The 24,185-nt window shown below is 38.3% G+C and overlaps 1 protein-coding gene across 3 annotated transcripts in view; it reads right to left on the minus strand.

The window, feature by feature from the left end:
• Positions 1 to 2,590: 2,590 nt before the first annotated feature.
• Positions 2,591 to 24,185, minus strand: part of TTC7B (tetratricopeptide repeat domain 7B) — a 119,180-nt gene continuing 97,585 nt past the window's right edge. For all 3 annotated transcript variants that reach the window (XM_050975344.1, XM_030240255.2, XM_050975343.1), the window contains one exon: positions 2,591 to 3,588. In XM_050975344.1, coding sequence (XP_050831301.1) covers positions 3,367 to 3,588 — 222 coding nt within the window. In that variant the 3' untranslated portion in view covers positions 2,591 to 3,366. The remainder of the gene's footprint in view (positions 3,589 to 24,185) is intronic.

A 24,185-nucleotide genomic window follows, 5' to 3' on the forward strand; every position in this document is an offset into this window, starting at 1 on the left:
TAATGACAAAAGTTTTCCAAGATAGAGTTGGATTAGTTCTGCTTGGATTGTTTCTCTCGTTCCTGTGATTCTCTATCAATCATGAAAGCAAAAGTAGAAATAAAATAAATTGCGAAGTAAAAATGGTTATCTGCACCAAAATTAGAGATGAACTTTTACCAATTACTTGAATGATAAATTTTCTTATTGCAGGCACTGCAGAGTCAGACCTTTTATCAAGTGCAACAGAGATTGCTGCTACACTTTAGCATATGCTTAGTAAACCAAACGTTAATCACTTTGAGTAGCACAAGCACACTGCAGAATAAGGGGAGTCTCCTCTGCAACCCACTATTCCTGTTTTTAAGACTGGAATTTCAGAGAAGTGTATGTAATCCCTGAAAGGCTGGAGATCTCAGGCTTGTGCAACTTGTCCCTACATTGATACAAGTGCTCCACAAGGCACTTTAATAACCATTTTATTTTACTTGGCTCCCACCCAAAGGTTCGTAAAACCTCGAGACAAGGGAGCAAGGGGTTGGTGTGGTTTTCAGCCCCTGACTTAGCTCACTGATCATTTGAACAGCTTTTTCCTACCACAGGCTGGGGGAGCAAGAGCACACACAGACTGTGTGTCCACATGGAGATTTTGCCAGCCACAAAGTCCAGGAGCAGCTCTCATGAGGGTGACACCAACCCATAGGCACCAAGGGAACCCTTCCCCGCGACTGCCTGTGCACATGGGCATTGTTTCCTTCACTCCAGTGACTGAAAAGCTATGGTGGACTGAGAGCAGATTGCAAAAGGCAGATCTCTCTGTATAGCAGCTAAAAGAGATATAAAAATATCTTGGCCTTCTTACTTGGTTTAAAAAAAAAGAATGCAGCTGTAAAACCTAGGAACTTGTTGTTTTAACTTGAAAACTATGTTTAAACAAGCAATGCTGTTTAATTCATATGCTGCAAGGATTTCCACTTCTGCCTGAAAATTCCTAAATGTACAGCCTTACAGAGATAATCCATTTTTAAAAATAGGTAGCTGAGGCTATTCCCAAGAGGTAGAAGCTTGTGGATTTAGAGTGAAACTGATTCCAGTGCAAGAAAAAGGAAACAGATATTCAGGTTCACCTGATATGCACAACACCAGTGACAAGTTCTCCACTAATAAAAGACGTGACACAATTAGATTGCTAAGCTTTCCACATTGGGAGTTTATCAAAAGAGGCCAGGACTTGAAATGGAATGAGAAGAATCTAAACTGAATTCTGTTACAGAATTCTCCTATTCTCTATTTTTGTCTGAAGCTCTGTTGAAAAAGACCACCTGCCTCAGATCTAGGTGCAAATTGCCTTGATAGAAAAGCTTTGATATTATAGTAAAAGGTGAGTCAATGCTGTGAAGGAGCACTCCTGTGAAAGGTATCACAAGTTAACTAATGGAATTGGGACAGGAAAAGCACTCAGGAAGAACTGAATTAAACAAATAAAGGTTTTGCACTATTTTTTGGTATCATGTAATGGGTGCCAAAAGACAGCAGGGCCAGAACACAAATTAAGAACTGGGACTAGAAAAGAGAACAGTTGGCAAATAGAAAAGAGAAAAAGAAAGCCAAGGACAGTAGGAAGAAAAAATGCCAAACAGGGACTTTAAATGGGAAAACAAAACTGATGTTTTTCGCAGTGAGCAAGATGACACAATTTCTACTGCCTTTAAAATAGATTTGAAAACACTACCTATTCCAGGGTTTTGGTCCATTTTACAGAGAACATATGGTCCAAATACCAAGCAGATACAATTTCAGAGTAGCCTCAGCCTAACAGGCATTTGAAATGCCAGGGGGAAAACTGAAGAGCTCCCTAGGTTTAAGTCTTCTGCCATTTGAAGATGCTCACTGGGAACCCACACTGCCACAGCAAGGATCCTCCATGTGTTGGAAGTGCATAAGCTCTGGTGAGGGACAAAGAACAACATTTGCTGTTATTTTCCTGAATCATCTGCTATCCTGTGCTAAGCACTTTAAAACCACTTCTTATGACAAATCAGCCAAGTATCAAGGAGCACCCAGTCTAATGGGGAACCTGGAATTCTTCCCAGGCTCCAAAGGCTGTAAATGAGTGGACACTGCAATCCCAGCTCACACAGCCCGAATAGTCACTGCAACAATGACTCTTCTGACACATCCCAGAGAATCTCTGTCTGGTTTAGTATCTACTAAACCAGCCAACTCTTCTTTCAAGGGACACAAAGGGCAGGAGATGTTGAGAAAGAACTGTGAAGACAGTAAAAAACCCCAAAGAATATTGTATAAATATTTAACATGCTTTTCCCAAGCACTACCAAGGTGTATGTAAATGTCCATGTATTATGTAGAGGCTTGGTAATCTGGCTTCATCAAGAGCTGGAGTGGAAGGAATGAAAAAGGAGTTGTGAAGATTTAAGGAAAGCTGAAATCTAAGATAACAGTACCATTGGCAAAGAGTATAGCAGCTTTTCTCTAGACTGGCCTCAGAATATTTAATTTTGGTGTTTTTCAAGGCCAGCCAGCCACCTCATAAAAATGCGTTCACAAGCCATCTATTTCCCCCAGATTCTTAACCAGGACACAGTAAAGGTTCCATTTAAAAATCATTTTATTATTAACATAATCTTCCCATTAAGCCAAGTCTGGGTTCATGTATAAGGAATGTCGGTAAATATTCCATTTGAGGCTTCTTTTTACATATTTCCATTGATAAATAAACTCTGAATTCACATAAAAAAGTTAAACTTAAATAACTAATATTTTTTTTTTGTAACAGGCATACATTGGTAAAATATAAATATTCTTGTACTCAGCCTTTGCTCTAGATAACAGTTAGCCACACATCACAGTTCTTAACAACTAAAAACAAGAACTCAACTGATTTTCTGGCCTGGACTAAAATAGAGATGGAAACAGAAAATTCACATTTTGACTTTGGGCCAAAAGAGGTTGAGAGGCAGGAAGAGAACAGTTTTATTAACAGCCTTGTTAAAAATAGTCTGCTCTGCCACTGAATCTTAACTTATTCTACAATTGGTAGTTGATTCCATTATAATTTTATGTAACACTCAAGTTTCACTAACAAAATATGGCACATCATCCATGAACAATATAACGATGTTTTAAAACTACCAGGGCAAAACTGCAGGCAATATGAGTGATTTGGCTCTGGCTCACCACTGTCCTCTCAGTCTGACATCAACATATGGTGGCACCTCCCTGCTTTGGCCACTTTCCCACAAAAGAGTGGAGTTTGTCACCTGTAGCTCAGAAGTTCCCCAAACAAACCAGTTACCAGGCGGTCTCACACAGTGGGTTTGCTCACCCAGAAGTCAAGACCAAAAATCAGTTGGTGGAGATGGCCTCTCACAGGACTCTGGGGATGATGGTGAAAGGGACCACAGGACTGCTGGCCTCGAGCTCCAGCGCCGTCAGGAAGCATTCGGTCGCGGCATCGTCATTGCCTTGAGCCTGCAGCACCTCTCCCAGGCTGTTCCAGACCTCGTGGGCTGTGGAGTTCACCTGGACAGCATCTCTAAGAATCTTCTCTGCCAAGCTATAGCGCCCAAGCTGGTGAAGGATCAGAGCCTGCATGAAAACAAAGGGAAAACGGCTGAGAATGGCCAGTAGGGCTTTCCTGGAGCTCAAACAAGGTCACTGCAGTGAAATAAGGGTAGGCAACACTTGAGCTCAAAGTGTTAGACTATGTAATTTTTATTTATTTTTCAAATGTAAGAAATTACCTGATACTGGAGCAAGCTACTCCACACCAACAAAGTCAAGTGGCTTTGGACAGGAAACAAAGACTAAATAACAAAAACTCCACCTATTTGCCAAGAACCAGGAAGTACCTGGGCTGTTATCTGAAGTCCTAAGGTGTGTGCCCTGAAGTTTTCACACCCTGTGAAAACTTCCCTGTGCATCTCAGCACGCAGCTCATGCCCTGTAACACCTGAGATCTTACACAGCACCAGCAGCACTCGGGGATGGCTGTAGCAAGACTGAGTTCAGCTCAATGGGCAACAACCGTGGTGCTTGATTGAATCTGTGGAACAGGAACAGGGACTGATATTGCCACAGTAATGCACAAAGGACCAGCAGACACAGAACTTCCTCATGAGCATACCTGTTACAGATCCCCTACCTTCCTCTGTGAATGGGATCCAATTCAACACTACACAATCCAGAGCATGTCCAAACTCACTAGGATATGGGCTGAATGAGGCCATGGAACTCTCCATCCATCACATTCAGCTATGTTACTGTGCCAGAAAAGTCATGGAATGACCCAGTAAGAGAGCTTTATTTTGGGATTATACTAATCCTAACGATATTATGCATTTTTACATTGTGATTCTGTATTGCAAAACACATATGGACCACAAATCTTTGTTTTGCAGAGAGGTGTCCCAATTACATGCTTACAGAGGCCTTGTGCCTTCTCCCCTCCCAGCCCCCACTCCTTGGACCACAATTTCTTTTATCTCTCTGTACATCTGTCCCTCAAATCCTTATTAACCTAAGCACTGCTGACTAGAAAGCACTGACTTTCTATGCAGCCCCTGAATTATCCACCATACATTTCTGGAACTGTGCCCACCTGGCTGACTTTCAGCTTGGGAAGACTGTTAACTCCATCCTACAGAACAACTGAGCACACCCTGCTCTGTAGAACAACATAAAGAGTGCTGTACAGTATTGGCAAGTGAAAAAATAAATGCAATGCAGGCTAATTTCTATCAGCCTGCAGATGTTCTCACATAAAGATGCTAGAGGGCTTTTCTAGGTTTGGACTTCTTCTGAGCTGTCAATTGAGTCAGCATTTTCAGAGCAAGTGAACAGTACTTCCAATACAAAACCTGGATAACTCTCAGGGTCAGTGCTTTTTTCCTCTGCAGTGAAGTGATTGTCAGTGACTGGTAGGTATCAGACGTGAAACTACAAAAAAATGAAGCAAGGAGATGGAATACACAAAGCTGGTGTCACTGCAATGCACCTAACCTTAATAAAATTTAAGTGTTCTTATTTTTCAAGATAAGAAAATTTTCATAAGCCTTGCTTTTTTGGCATGCATATATGTATATTTTATACTAATTAAACATGTGGATTATTTGAATATTGCTAATACCTTTTTTCTTAAATATGCCAGGCCATTTTCTCTGCCTGCTAAGGATAGAAGCAGTTCTTTTCCAGACCAAAGAAAAACCAAATTTTGTAGATATAAGCCTGTTCATAAGAAGAGACATATATCACATCACATCTGCCCTGTTGTGTATGGCAAAAAGGATAGCTGAGATTTTCCAGGTGATAGAACTAAAGCAAATACTGGCAGTTTGCCTGCTTTTATACTTTCCTAAGAATACAAGCATTAGTGTTGAAATTAGCATTTAGCAGTAGTGAAGGAACCACTCTTGCATGGGCAACGAGGTTGTGTGCTGTCCCCTCATGTTTTGGGGACACAGCTTTCTCCAGGGAGCTCCTCCTGAAAGTCAGCCTTTCACTGCTGTCTCAGCCTGGGATGGTATGAAGACTCCTGCCTCAGGTGGTAGCCTTGGGACAACAAGCTTTGCTTCCAAAGAACCAATAGAAAATTTGACTTGTTTCATACAGAGCACTGAAAGGATAGTGACATTTGATCACTGTAGCTGTGGGCTGAACTCCAATAACTGATCTAGAGAAAGAACACAAAACACCCTCTGATTCATGAACTCTCTCAGAATGATGATCAGATGTCATGCACTGTAAGTGTCCAGTTTGTAAATCCCCCTCCCAGAGGACTTCATTAAAATTCTGAGGCACAGAACATTTCAAATTGTTTGCAATCCTTGCCTGACTGTACTCTATTAAGCATTACACACCACAGGCAGAAGGAGCAGGCATGTCTATCATGCAGGAATAGCCTTTGGTGACCTCACACCAACACTCATCCAAGAAAAGTAACTTCAGTTTACCAGCTGTCTGCATACAACTGCTTTCTGCATTAACTCTTCAGGAAAAAACCTAATCCACTAAAACCAACAACAACAACAACAACCCCCTTCCCAAACCAAAATTCCTCTAAGATTTTCCAGAAATTATCAAATTTATATTATTACCTAAATTATCCCAGTCCTTCACTGAGTATATTCCTCTGCTCTCTAACTGGAAACAAAATCTCAAAGGCCTGAACTGGTAGGTTCAGGCCTTCACCTATTTAGCAGCAGATGTACAGACAACACTTATTTGCAGAATAATGTTAAGTCTTTTGCTTTATGGCTGGAGATGGGCCTGAAAAACACAGCAGCTCTGCAGAAACACAGAGGGGTACTTAAGTGACATATGGTTCACACCTTAAGACTTGGCATGTTACCTTTAAACCTAAGCAGAATGTCTTTTCTGTATACCCTCTCTATAAATCTTTAAAAGAGATAAAATATGAGAGGGGGTCTGGAACCTGAATCAATTAGAAAAAGTGCTATATAATAATTTGTGCAAATAAGAAGATCCATTCAACAAAATATAATAAAACCAGTAAGTTCCTAAGGCAACCTGTTTGTTCTTTGTACATTTAAGAATGCTGCAGTACTTGACAGAGGTGTTTAAGACCACTGTTGGCATTTTCAGGAGAAAGCAGGATCTTTCCTGCTACTGCATCTCTTTCACATGAAAGAACAATAAGTGCATGACATTTGCTTCTAACACAGTTATAAAAGCCTCTAATGTGTGCAGACCTCTTCGTTTTGCAGCTCAGTACAAATGTTGCTTATTACTTTACTCCATGTTTGGTTTGCTGAGAATTTGGGTGTTCCTTTGAGGTTGATTTTTTTTTTCCTGCCAAATCAATGATCTCCCTTAAGTGTGTTAAGGCTTTCACTTTCTCTCTGGTTAGGATGTCTGTATGTTGTAAACTCTCTGGGCAAACCTTATTTTTCTTTAGCCAGCTCTACATTGTAGGGGTGGATTTTGTAACTCAAAAAACTCCAAGAGAAAACTCTAATGAGAAATAGCACAGGCAGAAAGTGAAGAGAATCTCTGAAGAAACAAAGAGACTTTTTTATGCCATCATCACAACCAATGAAACCAGTGCTTCATGACTCCAGTCCACTGATATTTATACCAGTCACTTTGAATAATCAGCAGTGCTCAAAGATCTCTGGAGTTCAGATGCTCTCTGCTCAAGGAAAGGTCAACAGCCCTTTACAGTGCCCAGCCAGAGCTGGGAGTAAAAGGGATTTTGCAATTCTGAGAGCCTCCAGGGGCTCTCCAAAGGGGCTTTCTGAAACAGCAACACTGTGTAACACTGCATGCTGCCCCAACAGGGAGGTACTGCTGTCACCACAGACAGGTTCTACACAAACTGCGCATCCTAACAGAACAAAACCCTCTAGGAATTAATCAAAATGGAGAGGAAAGGGCTTCCAGCTTTTGCCAAAGGTTGTTTTCAAGATCTTGACAATTCTTTCCTCACCCAGTCTGGAGTCACAAAATCTCCCTCTTGTTGGGCAATGATTTTACATGTTTCCTCCCTCAGCCATTCCATTTACACTTCATTTTACATTGCCCCACAAACAAAACTGCAATTCTTTGCTCATTTCACACAAACATCTCTTCAAGGACTGTTTTTTACAATGCTCAGTCAAACAGGGTCCATTTGTTCATCAGACGAATGTAAGCGTCTTTTAAAAGGAAAACATTCAGATTAATTTGGATTTTCAAATGGAGGATTACAGTCTTGAAATAAAATTTCCAGTTAGAAAACACACTATTTTTTATTAATAAAATATCATGACTCAGAACCTGAATACTATCATATAATAAGCAATTCTATAAAGCTATAATTGCTTAAATAAGCATGTAGTGTAGTCTTCACTACAAAGTTATCTTTTTTCTGCAGAAGGGCTTTTTCTCTTTGCAAATTAACCTGTCATGATTAACCAAACAGTCAATGCAAAACACATATCTAGACAAATAAACATCGGACTAAAATTCTGTAAATAACTAATTTTTCATTTTGAAAAACAGCTATTAAAAGAACTATTAACACCAGCTATTTACAGCAGTCTACTAAGGTCACTTTTTTATTTCCTTCTAGGCAAATGAGAAACTAACAATTTTTTTTCCATGGAACTGACATTGAAAAAAATTACAGTCACAGTTATTGCCTATCATGTCTCATCAACCCAGAGCTTTATCATAAAGTGCTAAACTATATTTGCATTAACTGGAAAAAAAAGGGGTAGAAAGGTAACACTACAAAGATCACTGTGGTTTCTTCAGTGTAACCAAAAAATTGTGTCTCAAGAGAGCAGGAGATTTCCTTAAGGTTTAACTGTCTGACTACTTCTCCATTGTGCCTGAAAATAAACAGTTCTCAGCCTCAACAGAAGCACCACTTGAGATTTTTACCTTTATTCACTTGATATCAAGAGGACTCTTTTCATTTTCTTTGAGAAAAATATAGACTGGAAGTGGGAGATGTTCTCAAACACAAAGAAATTTATTTAAAAGTGAGTAAAAGGGGAACTGTGACCATGAGTCTGTTTGCACTCCTGCCTTTTTCAGGGAGGCAGAGAAAAAACCTGGGAAATGGGAGAAATGGACAGAACAAGAACAAGAAATGTGGCTGATTTAACACACAAAAAAGTGCCAGAGATTCTCCCCATGGTTAAGAAATGCAGTCTATTGACCTACAGAAGTCTCAGCTATGGAGATTTGAGTAGTACCAGATATGATATTCATATTCATTTATTCCTGGCAGGTCTGTTACATGACTTGTTTGCTAAAAAGCTTCCTATACTTGTATGATACAAATATTATTTAGCTAAAAACAGCCCTCAGAGCTAAAAGTTTGCCTTGCAAAAACAAAAGCTATAAGAAAACATGATAAGCCTATGAAAATAAAAGCCGGACTGGTTTTGCTTTAATGATAACAGCAGGGAGACAGAAGAACAGTGCCCTGTTTTGCTGATGACCTGCTGAAGCCCAATAAGCTAACAGCTGATAATGTATAAGAAGACAGAGCTATTCAGATGTGCAAAACAATGATTCTTAAAAGCTACATAAGACTTTAAGAACTCACTGCATCCAACTTCACAGGCATTTTCCCAGTTCACTATCTTACTGTTTTAAAATGGGTCCCACTGTGATATCAGAAGGACACACTAAAAACATCCCCTTCCTATCTAAAAACTTAAAAATCAGGAATTATGACCATAAATAGTTACAAAACTTGATGTGCAATGTATGCATTGCAAATCCATATGCAGGGTAATTTTAGCATCAAAAAACTGCCCCTTGTTACATGCTGCTTTTCCAGCCTATTTTGTAAGTGTTAAGGTGGCTGCTATTTTTAAACAAATCTATCAAACTTGAAGGTTTACCAGAGACTTGACAGTGTTATGCTATAATAATGAAACAGAAGTGTTAGTGAGGCAAAATGAGAAGAATTTGCCATGATGTATGGAAAAAAAAGTAAAATTCTACAGCTGATGCTTTCCAACCTCTGTGATAAAAATATGCATTTTAAATGTAGTCTATAATCAATATTTTACACTTACAGAGAGTGAAACAGAAGATTATTTATATACTGTGCTTGCCTATTTTCATCTTAGCTGATGACTTTGTGCTGAAACATGTCCACCTAGTCAAAGTATGACTTTGCATAAGAAATCATTTATAAACTCCCTTCAAAGGCACATGCATGTTGAGTCATTGTGCAGAATTATTTTCTGCAAGTACGAAAAGATTGTGACACAGTACATCAGTTAGAAATAAACCATTCCATCAGGAAAATGATGAATAAACATAGTTCTGTATCTGCAGACACAGGTTGCATTTTAATGCAGGGATTTTGAAGGGTGACCACATTATAAGGTTTAAAACCAACTGGACTGGCAACACTACACTTACTTTACAAGTAAAGTGATAATAAATACCTTTTTTTAAAATCAGATAAGAAACTACAACATGTATATAACTTGTTTTCCAAAATGCAGAATAAAAACTACTTATCTTATTTTCTCTAACAAGGCAATTCTTTTGAAAAATAAAAAGCTTATTTCTTCAAATATGGCCCAGATAAGACTTCCTAATAGCTCAGTATGGATTTTTTTTTTTAAATGAGAACAACCAGCTAATAATACTACATTTGGTCACTCACTAAGCCAAACAAAGCAGCTGATGAACAAACCTGTGCCTTGAGCCAACCCTTTTGCTCAGAGCCTATCCCAGATCATCACCTGTGCCTCATGTCCCTCTCTGTCTCACCCCTCCCTCCATGCCCAGCCCACCCTCTGTGTGCTCGGTGGCCCCGCTGGAGCCCCAGTTTGTCATTTCTCTGCCCTTCCCCCAGTGCTAACATACCCTCTAAGGTATCCAATTGCTTCCCCTGCTGCAAAACACTTGTTGCTAGGAGAAAACCTACTGCTTGGCAACAGATTTTTAAAACAACAACTTTGGCTTTGTTACTCACTGAACTTCTCATCACCAGCATGAAATAACGAACCCGTGCGGTTGGGAGTGCATCTCTGTGCTTGGAACTCCCTTGGAAATGACTGACCCCTTCCCACAAGGATGTGATTGCCTTTTAGTTCCCTGCTGCTCACAGCCCAGAATGCAGAAAGGTTCAAAATTGAAGGTTGTTTTTAAAAACTGCTGATTGTAGTCTTCCACTGGAGGGAAGCCCTTGGGGGACTTCTTTTCCTATTAAGACAACATATTCCTGCAATAATCTGCTGTAATTTTGATTTACACCTTATGTGAATGTCTTATCAGCTTTTAAAAAAAAAATAGCATGACTAACCAGGCTACATTGCAAGAACTAATTTGACTATAGCAAGCACACTGGAAACAATAAAACACCTGATGATAAAATGAAGCAGCTAGTGACTCCAGAGCTTATTTAACTTTTTACCTCCAGGGTCTGATTTTATACGCTGTGGCTACCAACATGGTAAGCCCACAATGGTTCTCCCTTCCAAAGTCAGATGGCTACAGCTGTGGCAAGTACTGCATCACCACTGGCATCAGGGAATAATTAACCATGGCCTTAGCCCTGAGATTAATGCCAGTCCTAAGCTTGGAGTACTTGTCATGTGGTGCAAATGTTTTACCTTTTTGTCCCAGGTGTGACACCATGAGGTGACACTGAAGTGTATGTAGGTCTCTAGATCACCTCCCTCCATTTGGCACCACTGCATCTTCTCTTTCCCCCCTTCCCAGCACTGAAGCCACATCATTGTCTTCTCACCTTTCCCACAAACCAGAAATGAGGATTTCCCAGATGTACCAAATACTGCACCTGTGATAAAAACGGGGGCAGGAGATCACAGCTTCACACAGTGCTGCTTCTGAAATGGGCCCATAGCCATTTCTGTAATTTGCTGTGCTCTTGCCTTTTGTGATTCATACCCCAACCTCTTCCCCTAGGTAGACAGCCCATAGATATCAACACACCCCAGTGTGCTCCCTACAGAAATCATGCCACTTTATCAGTCTCATCTGTAGCTGCATTTCAACACTGCCTGGGTTCAAAGCAAGGCCAAGTTTACCACTGGATTATTGTGCTCCATACAGAGACTCCAAATCACTGGTTGTTATTGATGCCATTATTTTTCCAGTATTGAGTCAAAGGGTCAGAAGTATAGCAAACTCTATTTATGTTATTCAAAACCTAGGAGTAACATAGAAGTTTAAACATCCAAAAGAGGGAAAAAAAATCCCCCAAAAATTATACATGTGCAAAACAGAATAAACAGACCAAGTTTTTTGAAGTGGGGAGCCCCAAAATCGGCCCACTGAGTCAATATTCAATTATTTGAGCAAAAGCTGGATTTTTCACAAGAACTGAGGAATTCAGGGTCCTTACTCCACTGCCTAAAACTAGGTTTCAGTTTAGAACAACTGAAGATTCCTGGTTTTGAAAGCTTGTGCTCCATGCAAAACTATTATAATGTCAAGAAATTAATGTTTTTCTGTCCATCAGTCAATTAGAGATAGAATTAAAGAATAAATAATTAGAAATAGCAAGCAGTGACTTTTTAAGAAGCTGTTTTTCATTAATGACAGTTCTATACAACCACATCGAACACATTGCATTGTATGTGGCTTCTGGAAATAGTAATTAGAAAAATTGATCAAATGTTTTAATGAAGAAATCAATCTGAAGTCAGGGGAATAGTTTGTCTATCAAGGAAAACCAGAGTTGCAGATCAAGTGCTAGGCTCTGTGAGTAAAATTTATAATTAATAGAACTGTCAGAGTCCAAATCGAGCTTTGGAGATCTTTTGCTGGATTGCCACTGTACTGAGAGCCAGCACTTGTAGTCCATTCTTGTACACACTCAGTACTACAGAAACTAGCACTTACTTCTCTGAACTTTTGAGACTATGGAAAAGGAATCAGAAGAGAATGATATTCTTCTGAAGTACCTTTTTGCATTTATGCATGTGCACTTCTCTCAAATATTCTGAAAAATGCTGTATTAAATATTCAAAGTCAGAACTGTGGTATTAGATAAAAGATGACCAATCTTTTCATTACTAAAATAAAACAGAAACTCACAGATTAAAGCACATCATTCATTTTTTTATTCTTTTTCCCCTTAGGCAAAGAGAATTCTGCATATAAAAATATGTACATACATATGTTATAACTATGACTAATGTCACTGTTTCAAAAGTGTTATGACACCACAGCAATACTTACTACACTGGCACTGCAGTAACCTCTAAGAAAAAGAGGTTATTTTTAATACAGCATTAATAAATATATATGTTTATAGCATCCCCAAGAAACAGACCACTTCCTCCCTCACAAAGCAGATGTGAACTGCCATCTGCTGCTCACTCTGCAAGGGCCATCCTCATGGCAGTGTGCACAACCCTCCTGGCAGGAGAGGGAATGCACCCCTCCCTGCCCGGCTTCTGAGAGGCAAGGCAGAAGCTGTAGGTAGCTGTTAACCTGCCAGTCTGCCAGGACAGCTGCCAGCAGATTCTTCTTTAAGGGACAGCTATTTTCAGGGTGAAAGGAGGGCCCACACCCTCCCATCTGTGCACCATCAGGCACAGGTCAGAAGAGCCAAAGCCTAACCATTGGCTAAGAAAGGGTTTCTAGCACTTCCAGAAAAATCAAACAAACACTTCCATATATATTGACTTACCAGCACAAAATTGGAAGAAGTTGAACATACTGAAAAATCTACAGAAAAAAGCTTCTGACAACTAAAAGCAGAAGCCCAAATAGAATTATTTTGGGGAAAAAGTATTAAAGAGCTAAGAATAACATCAACGTGCCTCAACAAATCAGTTTTTGCTAGTACTGATCTGGGAGCAAATATATCACTATAACTGAAGCATCACCTAAGTTTTATAATTAAATTCCATATCAGCCTATCACATTTTCTCTCAACTCTTTTTTTGCTATCTAAAACTTGCAAAAGCAAGGTATTTTCCATTTAATCAACATCAGATCAGAAGAGTCCTCTTAGGTCACTCAATTCTATCCCCTGTTGCTGCAGACAACCTTACCCCAAGATTTCTTGCCCTGCAGCGTTTAACCTGTAAGTGCTAGGAATCCTCTTCACGTCACCTTCTGAAATTTTTCCCTAGCTAGTTTGTTTTCATTTGCTCCAGTGCCAATGCCACTTAGCCTTATTTGGATTAAGCATATTCCTCTCATGGTCACAAGGATGATATATTATTATTAAAATGTCCTACTCCTCCCAGAAAACACCGCAGACATTTCCAGTGCCACACTGCTGTGCAGCCACCTCGGCACTGACCAAGCCACATGCTGGGTTTGCCATCCAGCCACATGACTCAGGATTTCAAGAGAATCACAGCCCCAGCCTGGGAGGAACCAAAGGGAAGCCTCTGCCTTAGTGCACACTGAGGCTTCACGTGCCCTTCTGACAGCCCCAGATGGTTTCACTGGGCATGGCAGCCTCTGTTCTGGGTGCATAAAGCAACCAGTGGAGCACAAACACCACCACTCCACAAGGGAAGGAGAATCTGTAGGCTTACAAAACTAAAGGTGAAAGTACACTCTTAACAAGATCATGATGCTGATCACGGGGACAAGATGATGTCTCATGTTGTGCCCAGCCAACTCATGCACAAGTGAGATGCAGCTCTGATCAAGTACTACCCCAGCTCTTTGTCCTCCCTAGTCATTGCCATACTCAGTCTTGCTCTTGCATTTCTGAAAATTATTTTATTTCTTTCACTGAAGGGTCTCCAAGTCTCACTTTTAATCAAACTTTGCCTTTGTCATGTAACTCTTCTCACTGAGTACAGGTAATGCATGAACTATTCTCAAATCTTCTGTTAACAATTCCAGTAATATTCAGTGAAGCCTCAGTTATTTCATCAACTAGTTCTTCCAGAATTCTGGTCAACTCCTCCATACTCTTCCACCAGCAAGTACTTGCCATCATTTCCATACTTTCAATTCAACTGCTAATTTTACCTTTGCCATCCATGATGAATATCACATTCCTGTTGAAGATGGAGGCAAAATATGACTTGCAGTTATGGACTTTTTGTAAGTGGATATCCATGACTGTTCTGATTGACACTGCATGTTAAATCATATTCTACGGTTGGTTTATGGCTCTTCAAATACATTTTTCAGACTGTATAATAAATTAGTGCACAAGGTTAGAATCTGCAGAGAAAATGTCATTCCAAATGCAGTTTCTTCTTCATCCTCTCCTTTGGTTTACTACTCTCAGCTGACAGGCAGTTGGAATCAACTGGAGCCCTGCTTCTCTGAGTGTAAGAGCCTTGTCCATTTGAGTCACTTTTCTAGTTCACTGGAGCAGAGTTGGCAGGAAGAACAAGAGTGACAGAAAAGGCACTCCCCCACAAAGCTAGGATTTGATCAGAGTAAGCAAACTGGGAAGTTAATGCTCTCTGAGCAAAGAGCTGAAATGCAGAGTAGCAGCTTCCACTTTTCAAGGAAGGGATTTTCATGGCATAAGAACTACAACATGGGTTTGGTAGGGAAGGTGGGAATTCTGGAATTTAAGTGAGCTGCTGAGTCTGAAGTGAAATACAAACATTTCCTACCAGCTATTGTGTTAAACATCCATGGATTTATCTTCACAAAAATATAAATTCAGACATAAATCTGATTTAAATAAAATGTAAGCCAAACAGCAGAAAGACCACACCTACTCCCTCAATTCTTTAATTCTTGAAGCTTAGGCTTTGATTCTGCACCAAATGAGGTGAGTTGGATGGCCAAACTAAAGCTACCTCATTTATTTTCCAGAGATCACCAGCTGCTCATACTATCATATCACAATTTTAAAGGAAATTAAGTTTGACGTGTCAATTACTTTAACAGGTCTGACAGCATTTCATACTGCTTTCTACTTTACATCAGAACCAGTTATTCTGGCAACTGTAACCTACCAACTTGTGGCTAGGCATTCAGTGAATATAACAAAGCATCATCACAGACTGCCTTTGTGTCATAGCATTTCATAGCCCTCTGCTAAATCTTTGGGTCCATGACCCTCACAATGCCATCTGTTCCAATGCTAGTGTGGCTATCACTTTTTCAAATGGTCATAAATTAAAAACCAGACAGAATCCCAAAGAAGCTAATGTCAGCTGTCAGGACAAACTGTGACAAGGACCACAGAAAAATGGAAATTGAAATGACTTTGCAGCTGATAGAGGATCACCTGCTCATCTTTTGAACATTTGTAAACACATGACAATATCTGCTTTAATCTGTTACTTGCACCCATTTACAAAATAAGGTTGTTTTGTTTTTAAATGAGAGGATGTACTTTTAAAACTGTGTCTTTATTTTAAAATACTTATTTTAAGGTAGCAAAACCCACTTACAATCAGGGACATTTTAATTCAGAAGCCAGGGCAAAATCCATTCTTTTAGTAGGTGAGATCACTTCTGATAGATGGCAAATATTCTTAGATGGCAAGCATTCTTCCAAAGTGCTACCTAACACCACCTTTGTCCATGTAGATTTAGAGCTTTGAAACCATTTTGACACGGCATATTGTACAGAAGAAATGTTGAATCCACATGATTTTTTTGTTGTTTCGATAGATAGATAAGGTCTTTATATCACATATAATTCACTATTTCATCTAAACATATTATGCAATACAGGAATACAGCTAACTAAGCTAATGCAGCACAATACATTATGTTATGTTCTGGAATAATTTTAAACCATCAACTTTTAACAGCACTGACTGCAGTGAAGCCTGGTTTGGGTTTCTAATGACTGTGTCTTACTTCGCTGCAGCAGAGAATTTACAAACACTCACTCTTGTGTGTTTGCTGATACCTAATAAAAATCTGAAATAATTAAAAAGTCTTGGTAGTCTTTCCTCCTGCCTCTATTTTTGTAATATTTGCACAAGCCTTTTTTTTTTCTTTGTCATTCCTTGTTCTGTCCAGATGAAACAAAAGTGTTAAGGAATGATTTCGTATGCTTGATTTCCTAAGGCTATTGGTCTTAAGTAGTAAGTTCAATGAGTGAGAATTAAAATAAACAGTGAATTAGTATAAATACTAATACACTGTTTACTAGAATAAACACTGTATTAGTAGTGGCTGAGGAAGACTCAACACACTGAGCTGCAACAAATCATTTCACCAGCATCACTAATTAAAGACTAATTAATTAGAACCCAGAAAAAAATAGGACTCGTTATTTCAGATACATCCATAAAAGAAGCATTTGTAAATTCACTTACAAAGTTTAGTTCCTAGAACAACAGGAAAGCATTTTAAAACTTTGGGATTTTTCATCAAAGTATTTAGAAAAAAAATAGAAAGACTCAAACATCTGCATCCTAATGGACCTACTAAAGCTCAAGAGTTTTGGGTAGTGTCTTTCCTTGCTGGGCTTAGCTTTCAACAGTGTGAACAATGAAAATGTTTTCATATTTCTGCCAAGTAAGTGCTTTGCTAATGAATTGCTTTGCTTTGTTCAGCTGAGCAGTACTGAAAGACTGAAGATTTCTTCCAGGTCAAATGCTTTATGTATAGATATGTGGCTCTTGAATATGAGCACTCCATTTTAACTTGATGTTTTTCTAATATTGTTTTTTCCTTCAATTCTATACCAGCTCTTAAGAAAGAAAAGCTGTTCCTAAAATCAACTTCAAATCTAATTTAAGGGCTATTTCTTGAAAGCCAGCTTCCTTGAAGCATCACACCAGCATCTACCAAAACACAGGATTTCTCAGATTAGTGTGAAAAAGCCACACATGTATAAACTACACATCAGAGATTAGCAGAAAGAAGCTGTAATGCAGTGTGATGCAGAAAGTTTTCTCAATTTCCCAAGACTCCAATAAGTGCATCTTAGCACAAAACTACATTCAACCCCAGCATCTGGGCAGAAGTAAATGCTTACAACCATTGTGACACACTTCAAGGTTTTAAGCAGCCTTCTTTTGTCTACCTCCCAGTAATCACAGAACAGGAGCACAGTTATGGTTTGCTATTTCTTACCAAACTGATACCTTCCCCAGAGGGTATTATCCCTCTTCAGGGAAAAGCTGCCCTGAGAAGTCTAACTCAAAATGGTATTTATTGCATATAATGGTAATTACATAAGCACACAAACAACATATAACAGAGAAAACTGACTCTGGTTACACACAAATAAACATTCCAGAGTTACATTTGTGCTCACCAATTCAAGTGAGGGACTACAATAGTCTTCCATTTCCCCAAGGGCATAAAACGACACTTAATTAGTTTTTCTTCAAACCCAGGTATAATTCTCATTTGTAGGAAGATGCACCAAAGCATAGACCTGAACAGAACACCTAAGAAAAACTAACCACTCATTGTATAATAAAAAGCAATGGTATACAAGCAGCAATACTTTTTCCTTTAGATTTCTATATCAATGTACTTGATATTTAGTTCTGGTTTGAAGTTAACTTGATTTTTATCTTACTACCAAGTAAAAATATAAGATAAGAAACAAAGATTTTAGAAGCAGTTTACCTTCATCACCTATAAAATATGTTACTAAAAAACAGTGCAATGTGTAACTCAAAACCAGAGCAAAAAGTAATCACAGAAACAATGTACTGATGCCTCAGGTAGTTCTGAAGCAGTCTGCTATCCAGCAATCTCCTGCGCCAAGCATCTCAGCTGCAATGACTTGGGAAATTATATTTTCATTGAGCAAATCCAACACTGACAAATCTTCCATAAAGGAAGGGAACTGGGAGAGAGATGTAGGTAAGTGAGGTGATATATTATTTAAGAGTATTGAAAGTGAATGATACACACAAGGACTTCATTTTACACAGCTGAGCTGAATGGGCATCAAGGACTGCCAGAGATCCCTTCACTTAAACTGCAGGCAAAGGCAAGGACTACCAAATATATAATTTTCACTGACAATCAATTTTCAATGATAGAACTGATTTAATAATCTACATTTTAATAGGAGGTCCATCAGAGAGAGTACTAAATTTAAATATCATAAGGGAAAGTCCTCCTAAAAGTCTGCCAATCATTTGCAAGTCAAAACCCACTAAAGACACTCCACAGGCTCCTTTCAGCAGGCAGTGGGGATACTGATACAAGACTGACATTGGAGATGCCTATGAGGAAAATTATTTTCTTCACATTGTAAAGGCACTGGAAAGAATAATCACAGGAATTAAATGTGAGTCCCATGAATGTGATGCTCAGAATGAGAAATCAGGGGGTTTGTGCTGTATTTATAGCCAGGTATGTCACAGCACATACATTTCAGTTTCTCCATTTCTTACTGGGAACACATGTTCAGGGCCAAACATATTTGAAATTTAACATGTTGAGCACTCAAAATTATTATGAAAAAAATACCATGACCTTTTCAAAATATCTAAATTTTTGATTCAGAAAAAGAGTAAAAAAGATTGGAGTTATTGTACACTCTCTGACATACCAACTCTTAGTTGCCGTAACACTTGCAGATGCTCCGCTTAGCCTGTTACTTTTTATTCTTCCAAATTTCCTCAGATACTTAAATATTCATGCCTGAAAATATAATAACTATAACTAATGGTATTTTTTTTCAAATGCCAAGGGATTTTTGCAAAGCTAGTGTTTTAACAAAACATCCAGGCTAGAGTCATGATTAACTGGTGAAACTAAAGAGCCCTTACCTCTTGGCTCTCTATAAAGTCCACACATATTGGTATCAAAATTTAAAAGGTACAGATCAACACTGTACTGCTGACTGAAAAAGTGATGAAAGCCAAAACCAGCTTTCTGTTTTCAAGTTTATCATTACTTAGTCTCATTCATGATGTATTTTTCCACCTATCTCAGCTTAACCAGGTTGTTTACCATGATAGAAGTAGCATTAAAGGCATTAACAACTCTAAATCTGCAGTCAGTTTTATTCAGAGAAGACACTGGCCTTTTCCAGTGAGATGAAGCACACAAAGTGTCCAGAGAGCATTTCTCCTCTCCCCTACTGAGAAATCAAGAGATGGCAGATTTCTGAATTGCATGGTCACATAATTTTCTTCATGCCATTTGTTTCTACTTGTTGAAGAGAAAATACTCTAATAGGAATAACAATGGAAAAAATAATGACCACACCTTCAAAATAAACAGTTTTCAGAGATGCATAGAAACCCACTTCAGATTTTCCCACCAATTAAAGCTCCTCAAAGTAACTGCTTTCTCTTTAATAATTTTTTCATCTAGATTGAACAAATAACTTGACATAAAATATATAGTCCATCACTAACCTTAAAGGCCAATTCCCTAACTCCATCTAGCACAAGTTTGCTACCAGAAAACACAGTATATTTTAAAAGAAATCTAATCTTGGAGAAAATATATTATGCTATTCACACATAGTAAGTTGGTTGAATTCTTCCAAAGTGCAAGGTGCAACTCATCTTTAAACAAGAGACTCATGAGCAGGGGAATTACTGCTTAAATATGAAACTGGCTAGCAGAGAAGCTAAGCTACAGCAAATGGAAAAGAGGTGTCCAAATCAAATTTAAAATGAGATGAACTGAAGAGGGAGAGAGAGACATAAGAAGACAGCTCCAGACTGGGGATTTGCAGAAAAAACTCTGAAAAAGAGCAGACAACTTATCTGGGGAATACAGCTGCTTGACATAACCCTGCAAAAATGAGGATTTAAATTATTTCCTGGGGGACAGTTCTCCCAGATCTCTAGTTTTGAATGAAGGTAAGCTACTTTTGCTTGATAAGGATAAGATAAGGCACAGTTTTCAAGAACAAGTTGTTTATAAATCCTAGTCAGAAAAAAGAATTATAATTGATTAGGTAACTTCTGGTCCTCTCAAGAGCAGTCTGTTTTCTCAGGAAATAGCTTCTGCCAAAGCAAGTAAAGTTCTCCTGTGACAAATACAAAGCAAAAAGCAAAATATCATTTAACCAGTGCACAGAAATGCACCTGAAAACTGCATGAGATTTATAGCAAAATACATGCAGTGATAACTCCTGCAGCAGTTTATAATAATAGGTTATTCTATGAGAGACTGAGAGTCAGGGCTCAGACACTTGGCATGGTGCTGCAAGTTTCTCACACTCATTTACTCATCACCTAAACTAAGCCACATGGAATGGTTTGTCTCCTTCAGATTGCTGTTGATGGTAGCCCTTACTTATATTTCACTAATTTGCAAAGTTATGCAGGAAAAGGAAAAAGGAAAAAAGGGAAAAAGGAAAAAAGGGAAAAAGGAAAAAAGGAAAAAGAAGGAAAGAAAAGAGACAACATGTAGATGATTGTAGGCTTCAAATGTCCTGTAGTTAAAAGAGTTCTCACCTACAGAATTCTACAACAGAGCCTTTCTCAGAAGAAGGAAAATAAAATTTCTCTTATTCATTTAAAGATGAGGATGGCTACTCTCACAAAGCCTTTTTCACATTCTTTATATTTACACCCCTCCATCCCAATCCTTAACAATATTTCTTTATTAATTATATGAAATTCAATTATAAGTGATTAGATGCCAGATGTTACCTACAAGCAAAGCATACCAGGTGCTACACAGCTTTTATTGCTGTGTAAGTTCTCAGCCCCAGCTATACTTTAATAAATTCAATGAGCACAAAAATGCCCAGGGAAGCAAAATAATCATAATTAGCTCAGTGCATACTTCAGCAGAACGACCTAATTTAAAAAGTGTTTTGCAAAGCAATTCTCATATTGAAAAGCAACTACACAGAGCAAAATAAAACCAGAACTTTTGAGATCCATGCAAAAAAGCACCAGCAAGTATCCATGAAAAGGGATGTAAGAGACTACCGAGGATAGCAGGGAAGAGCACACATTTTCAATTTTTTCCATGCCTTCTCTCTTTTCCTTTTTGTTCTTCTTTTTTTTTTTTTTAAATAAGGAGAACTTAAATATCAAGAACAACTATTAGCACTTTACTGACACAAGGCCTCCTGGCCATTTCCTGAATTACTAAGACTACTGACATTTTCCTTATGTTAAATTAGTCACCCTTGTTAATATTTTTTTTCATTAGTATAAATCTGTATGTTTTACATTCTATTTTAGGCAGCCAGTTACCCAGAAAAAGGCACAGAGGAAAAGGGATGTCAACAAAACCCATCTGTCAGTGACTTTAATGTAGCTGGCCCTTTAGAAGGTAAAAGCCATAAGAAGACTCTGGAAAGACTTTTAACAGGAATCACCCTTTCTAAACCTACCAAAAAAAAAAAAAAAAGCCTGAAAAAGAAAATTTTTCATTATGCTGTGATCAGATGCTTTTACAATTTTGCTGACTCTTTATCATCTCTACTTAGTACTATGAAAGAGATATTTCCCATGTAAGCAACGGTAAAGAGTAATAAACATTTTGTTTTCTTTAGATTAATATTAGACACATATCTGTCTACAGTAGCCTCAATGCAGATCATTAAGGTATACTTGAACCTTTAAGAAAAACATTGAGAGAGACAGAATCCCAAAAATCTAATTTCTGGAGGTCCCAACTCAGGCTTTTCAGTAGCACTGTTTTGCTACTGACACTTCTGTATGCAAAGACACTAAGATGTATCCAAAATATTAAGACAGGTTTGTAGGACAGAATATATGTATAGATACATTCAGGTGTATATTTTATATATACAAATAGTTAAGATGAGTGACATCAGTTAAGAAATGTATTAATCTCTTGCACCTTCCTTCCTTGATTGCTATGGGTAATGTACCATGGAAACAAGAGAAGAAAGAAAAAAAATTGTGCTTTATAGATTTTTAAAAATACAATAAGTCTTGCATAACAGGAAATGTAACAAGACTTTGTCCACAAAGCGTTCCCATCATGTTTCCTAACACAAATCATTACTTCTATCTACAAATCTTGCCTTGTTTGCATTCCTAGAATCACAGGATGACAGAAGTAGGAAGGGAACTTAAGATTCTCTACAGCCAAACTTGAAGTAGAGTTACCAACAGTGGGTTGCAAAGGGCTGTCAGATTTTGAGTATCTCCAAAGATGTGAGACCCCCACAAACTCTTGGCAAGTGGATGCAGCTTACATTGCATCTAAAACACTGTTACCATTGCACAAATGCTATCTCATCATGCTCCTGTTCCTGTCAATTACTTGAAACAGTGTAGGGCAGGGAATCCCACCTCAGGTGCTTTGTTATCATGTCTAGAAAACCAAAGCCCTGTTCCAGACTGGGCCATTGTGATCCTTGGATTTTTTCCTTAACTTGAAACTATACATGGTTGCTACTTCCCAAATTATAAGATTTGATCCATAGTTGCTGTATATGAAGTGAATTAATAATAGCTCAGTTTTGATAACAGAACCCAATTTGAAGACTTTATCCTATAAAATGTGAATCAAAGCTTGAGAAGAACACTACTTGTATTTCAAAAACTGAAAACAAAGATTCTTAAAATTTTCCAAGCAAAGAGAAGGAACTTTGGAGTAATACTGCACATTGCAGACTGACCTGCTTCAGCAGCAAATTGTCATGAATTATCTGATGGGTGAAATTTTACCAGTTCCACACAATACAATAAAAACAGTGGAATGATTCGTGACCTGCCAAATAAAGAGCAGTAACTCTAGCCAAAGCATCCCTTCCTTCTGCCAGCATCTGCCACTAATTAATTTTCCACTTTTTAAAATGGGAACAAACAGAAGTGATAAAATGGTTTCTGGCAAGCTGTGCCTGAATAGATAAACTGTGGAAAAATCTATCACACAGATAACATGAAAACAGAAATTTAAAGCTGAGACTGTGGGCAAAAATCCTTATGCTAAATAAAACCAGCAATCAAAAAAACCAAAAACCAAAAAACCCAAAACAAACAACCCCCCCAAAAAAACCCAAACAACCAGCCTTGCTTTCTGAGCCTTTAAGTGTTTCGGGGTGGGTTTTTTTTTGTTTTTCTGGTCTACTTTTAAATTAACTTTCCTGGGATTTCTATTTGAAAGAGTTTCTCTCTGTATTCAGAAAGCTGCCTTAACCATTGCTACCAGATTCTCAGTAAATAGTACACCTCAACAGCTTAGTTTCTCCATATGAGTCCAGTTCCATTCAATGCAAGCACTGTGCATGCTGCACAAAATCAGATTGCCTTTTGCATCTTCTGCTCCTCAGATTCTCTAAACCAAACAACCATTTAAGCAAGCTGCAGAATTCCTCTTGCAATGGCTGACAGCTGAGGACAGCACCAATGAGTTGAAGAGACCTTAGAGAGCTTGCACTCACAGGTGAAAAGTATCCAAGAATGGAGGTATTTTCTTGTTGAAAGATCTGCTCCTGTCACAGCTGCTTTAAGCCATTTGGAGTAAATACAGAGTAATGTGAAAAGAAAGTCTGTTCTGAAGCAGGACCTGTAATACCATCAGCCCCATAATTCCACTTCCAGAACAACAGTCTCAGGGAATCAACACAGTCTTGCCTGAGTAAATGGGAGCTCAGTCCTTCAAGCTATAAACAAAATTACTGCTGCAAATTCCTACAGTCACTTTCTGTTTCCAAAAGGAAAACTAGGTTCTAGCTTAAACTCAGATTTGTAGCAGTTATTGTTGGCAAATACTGAACATATATAGATCTAATTTAAAAGAGTACTATGAAATTCAGATACAGCATTTAGGACTTAAGAAATTCTACTAATCTTTCTCCAAGTCAGTATGAAGTAGTTAACTGCTGTATTTGATCTCAATTAAAAAATAAAATAAAGTAACTT

The sequence above is a fragment of the Serinus canaria genome, chromosome 5 (genome assembly GCF_022539315.1).
Source record: "Serinus canaria isolate serCan28SL12 chromosome 5, serCan2020, whole genome shotgun sequence".
In the NCBI taxonomy this organism is placed as follows: domain Eukaryota; kingdom Metazoa; phylum Chordata; class Aves; order Passeriformes; family Fringillidae; genus Serinus; species Serinus canaria.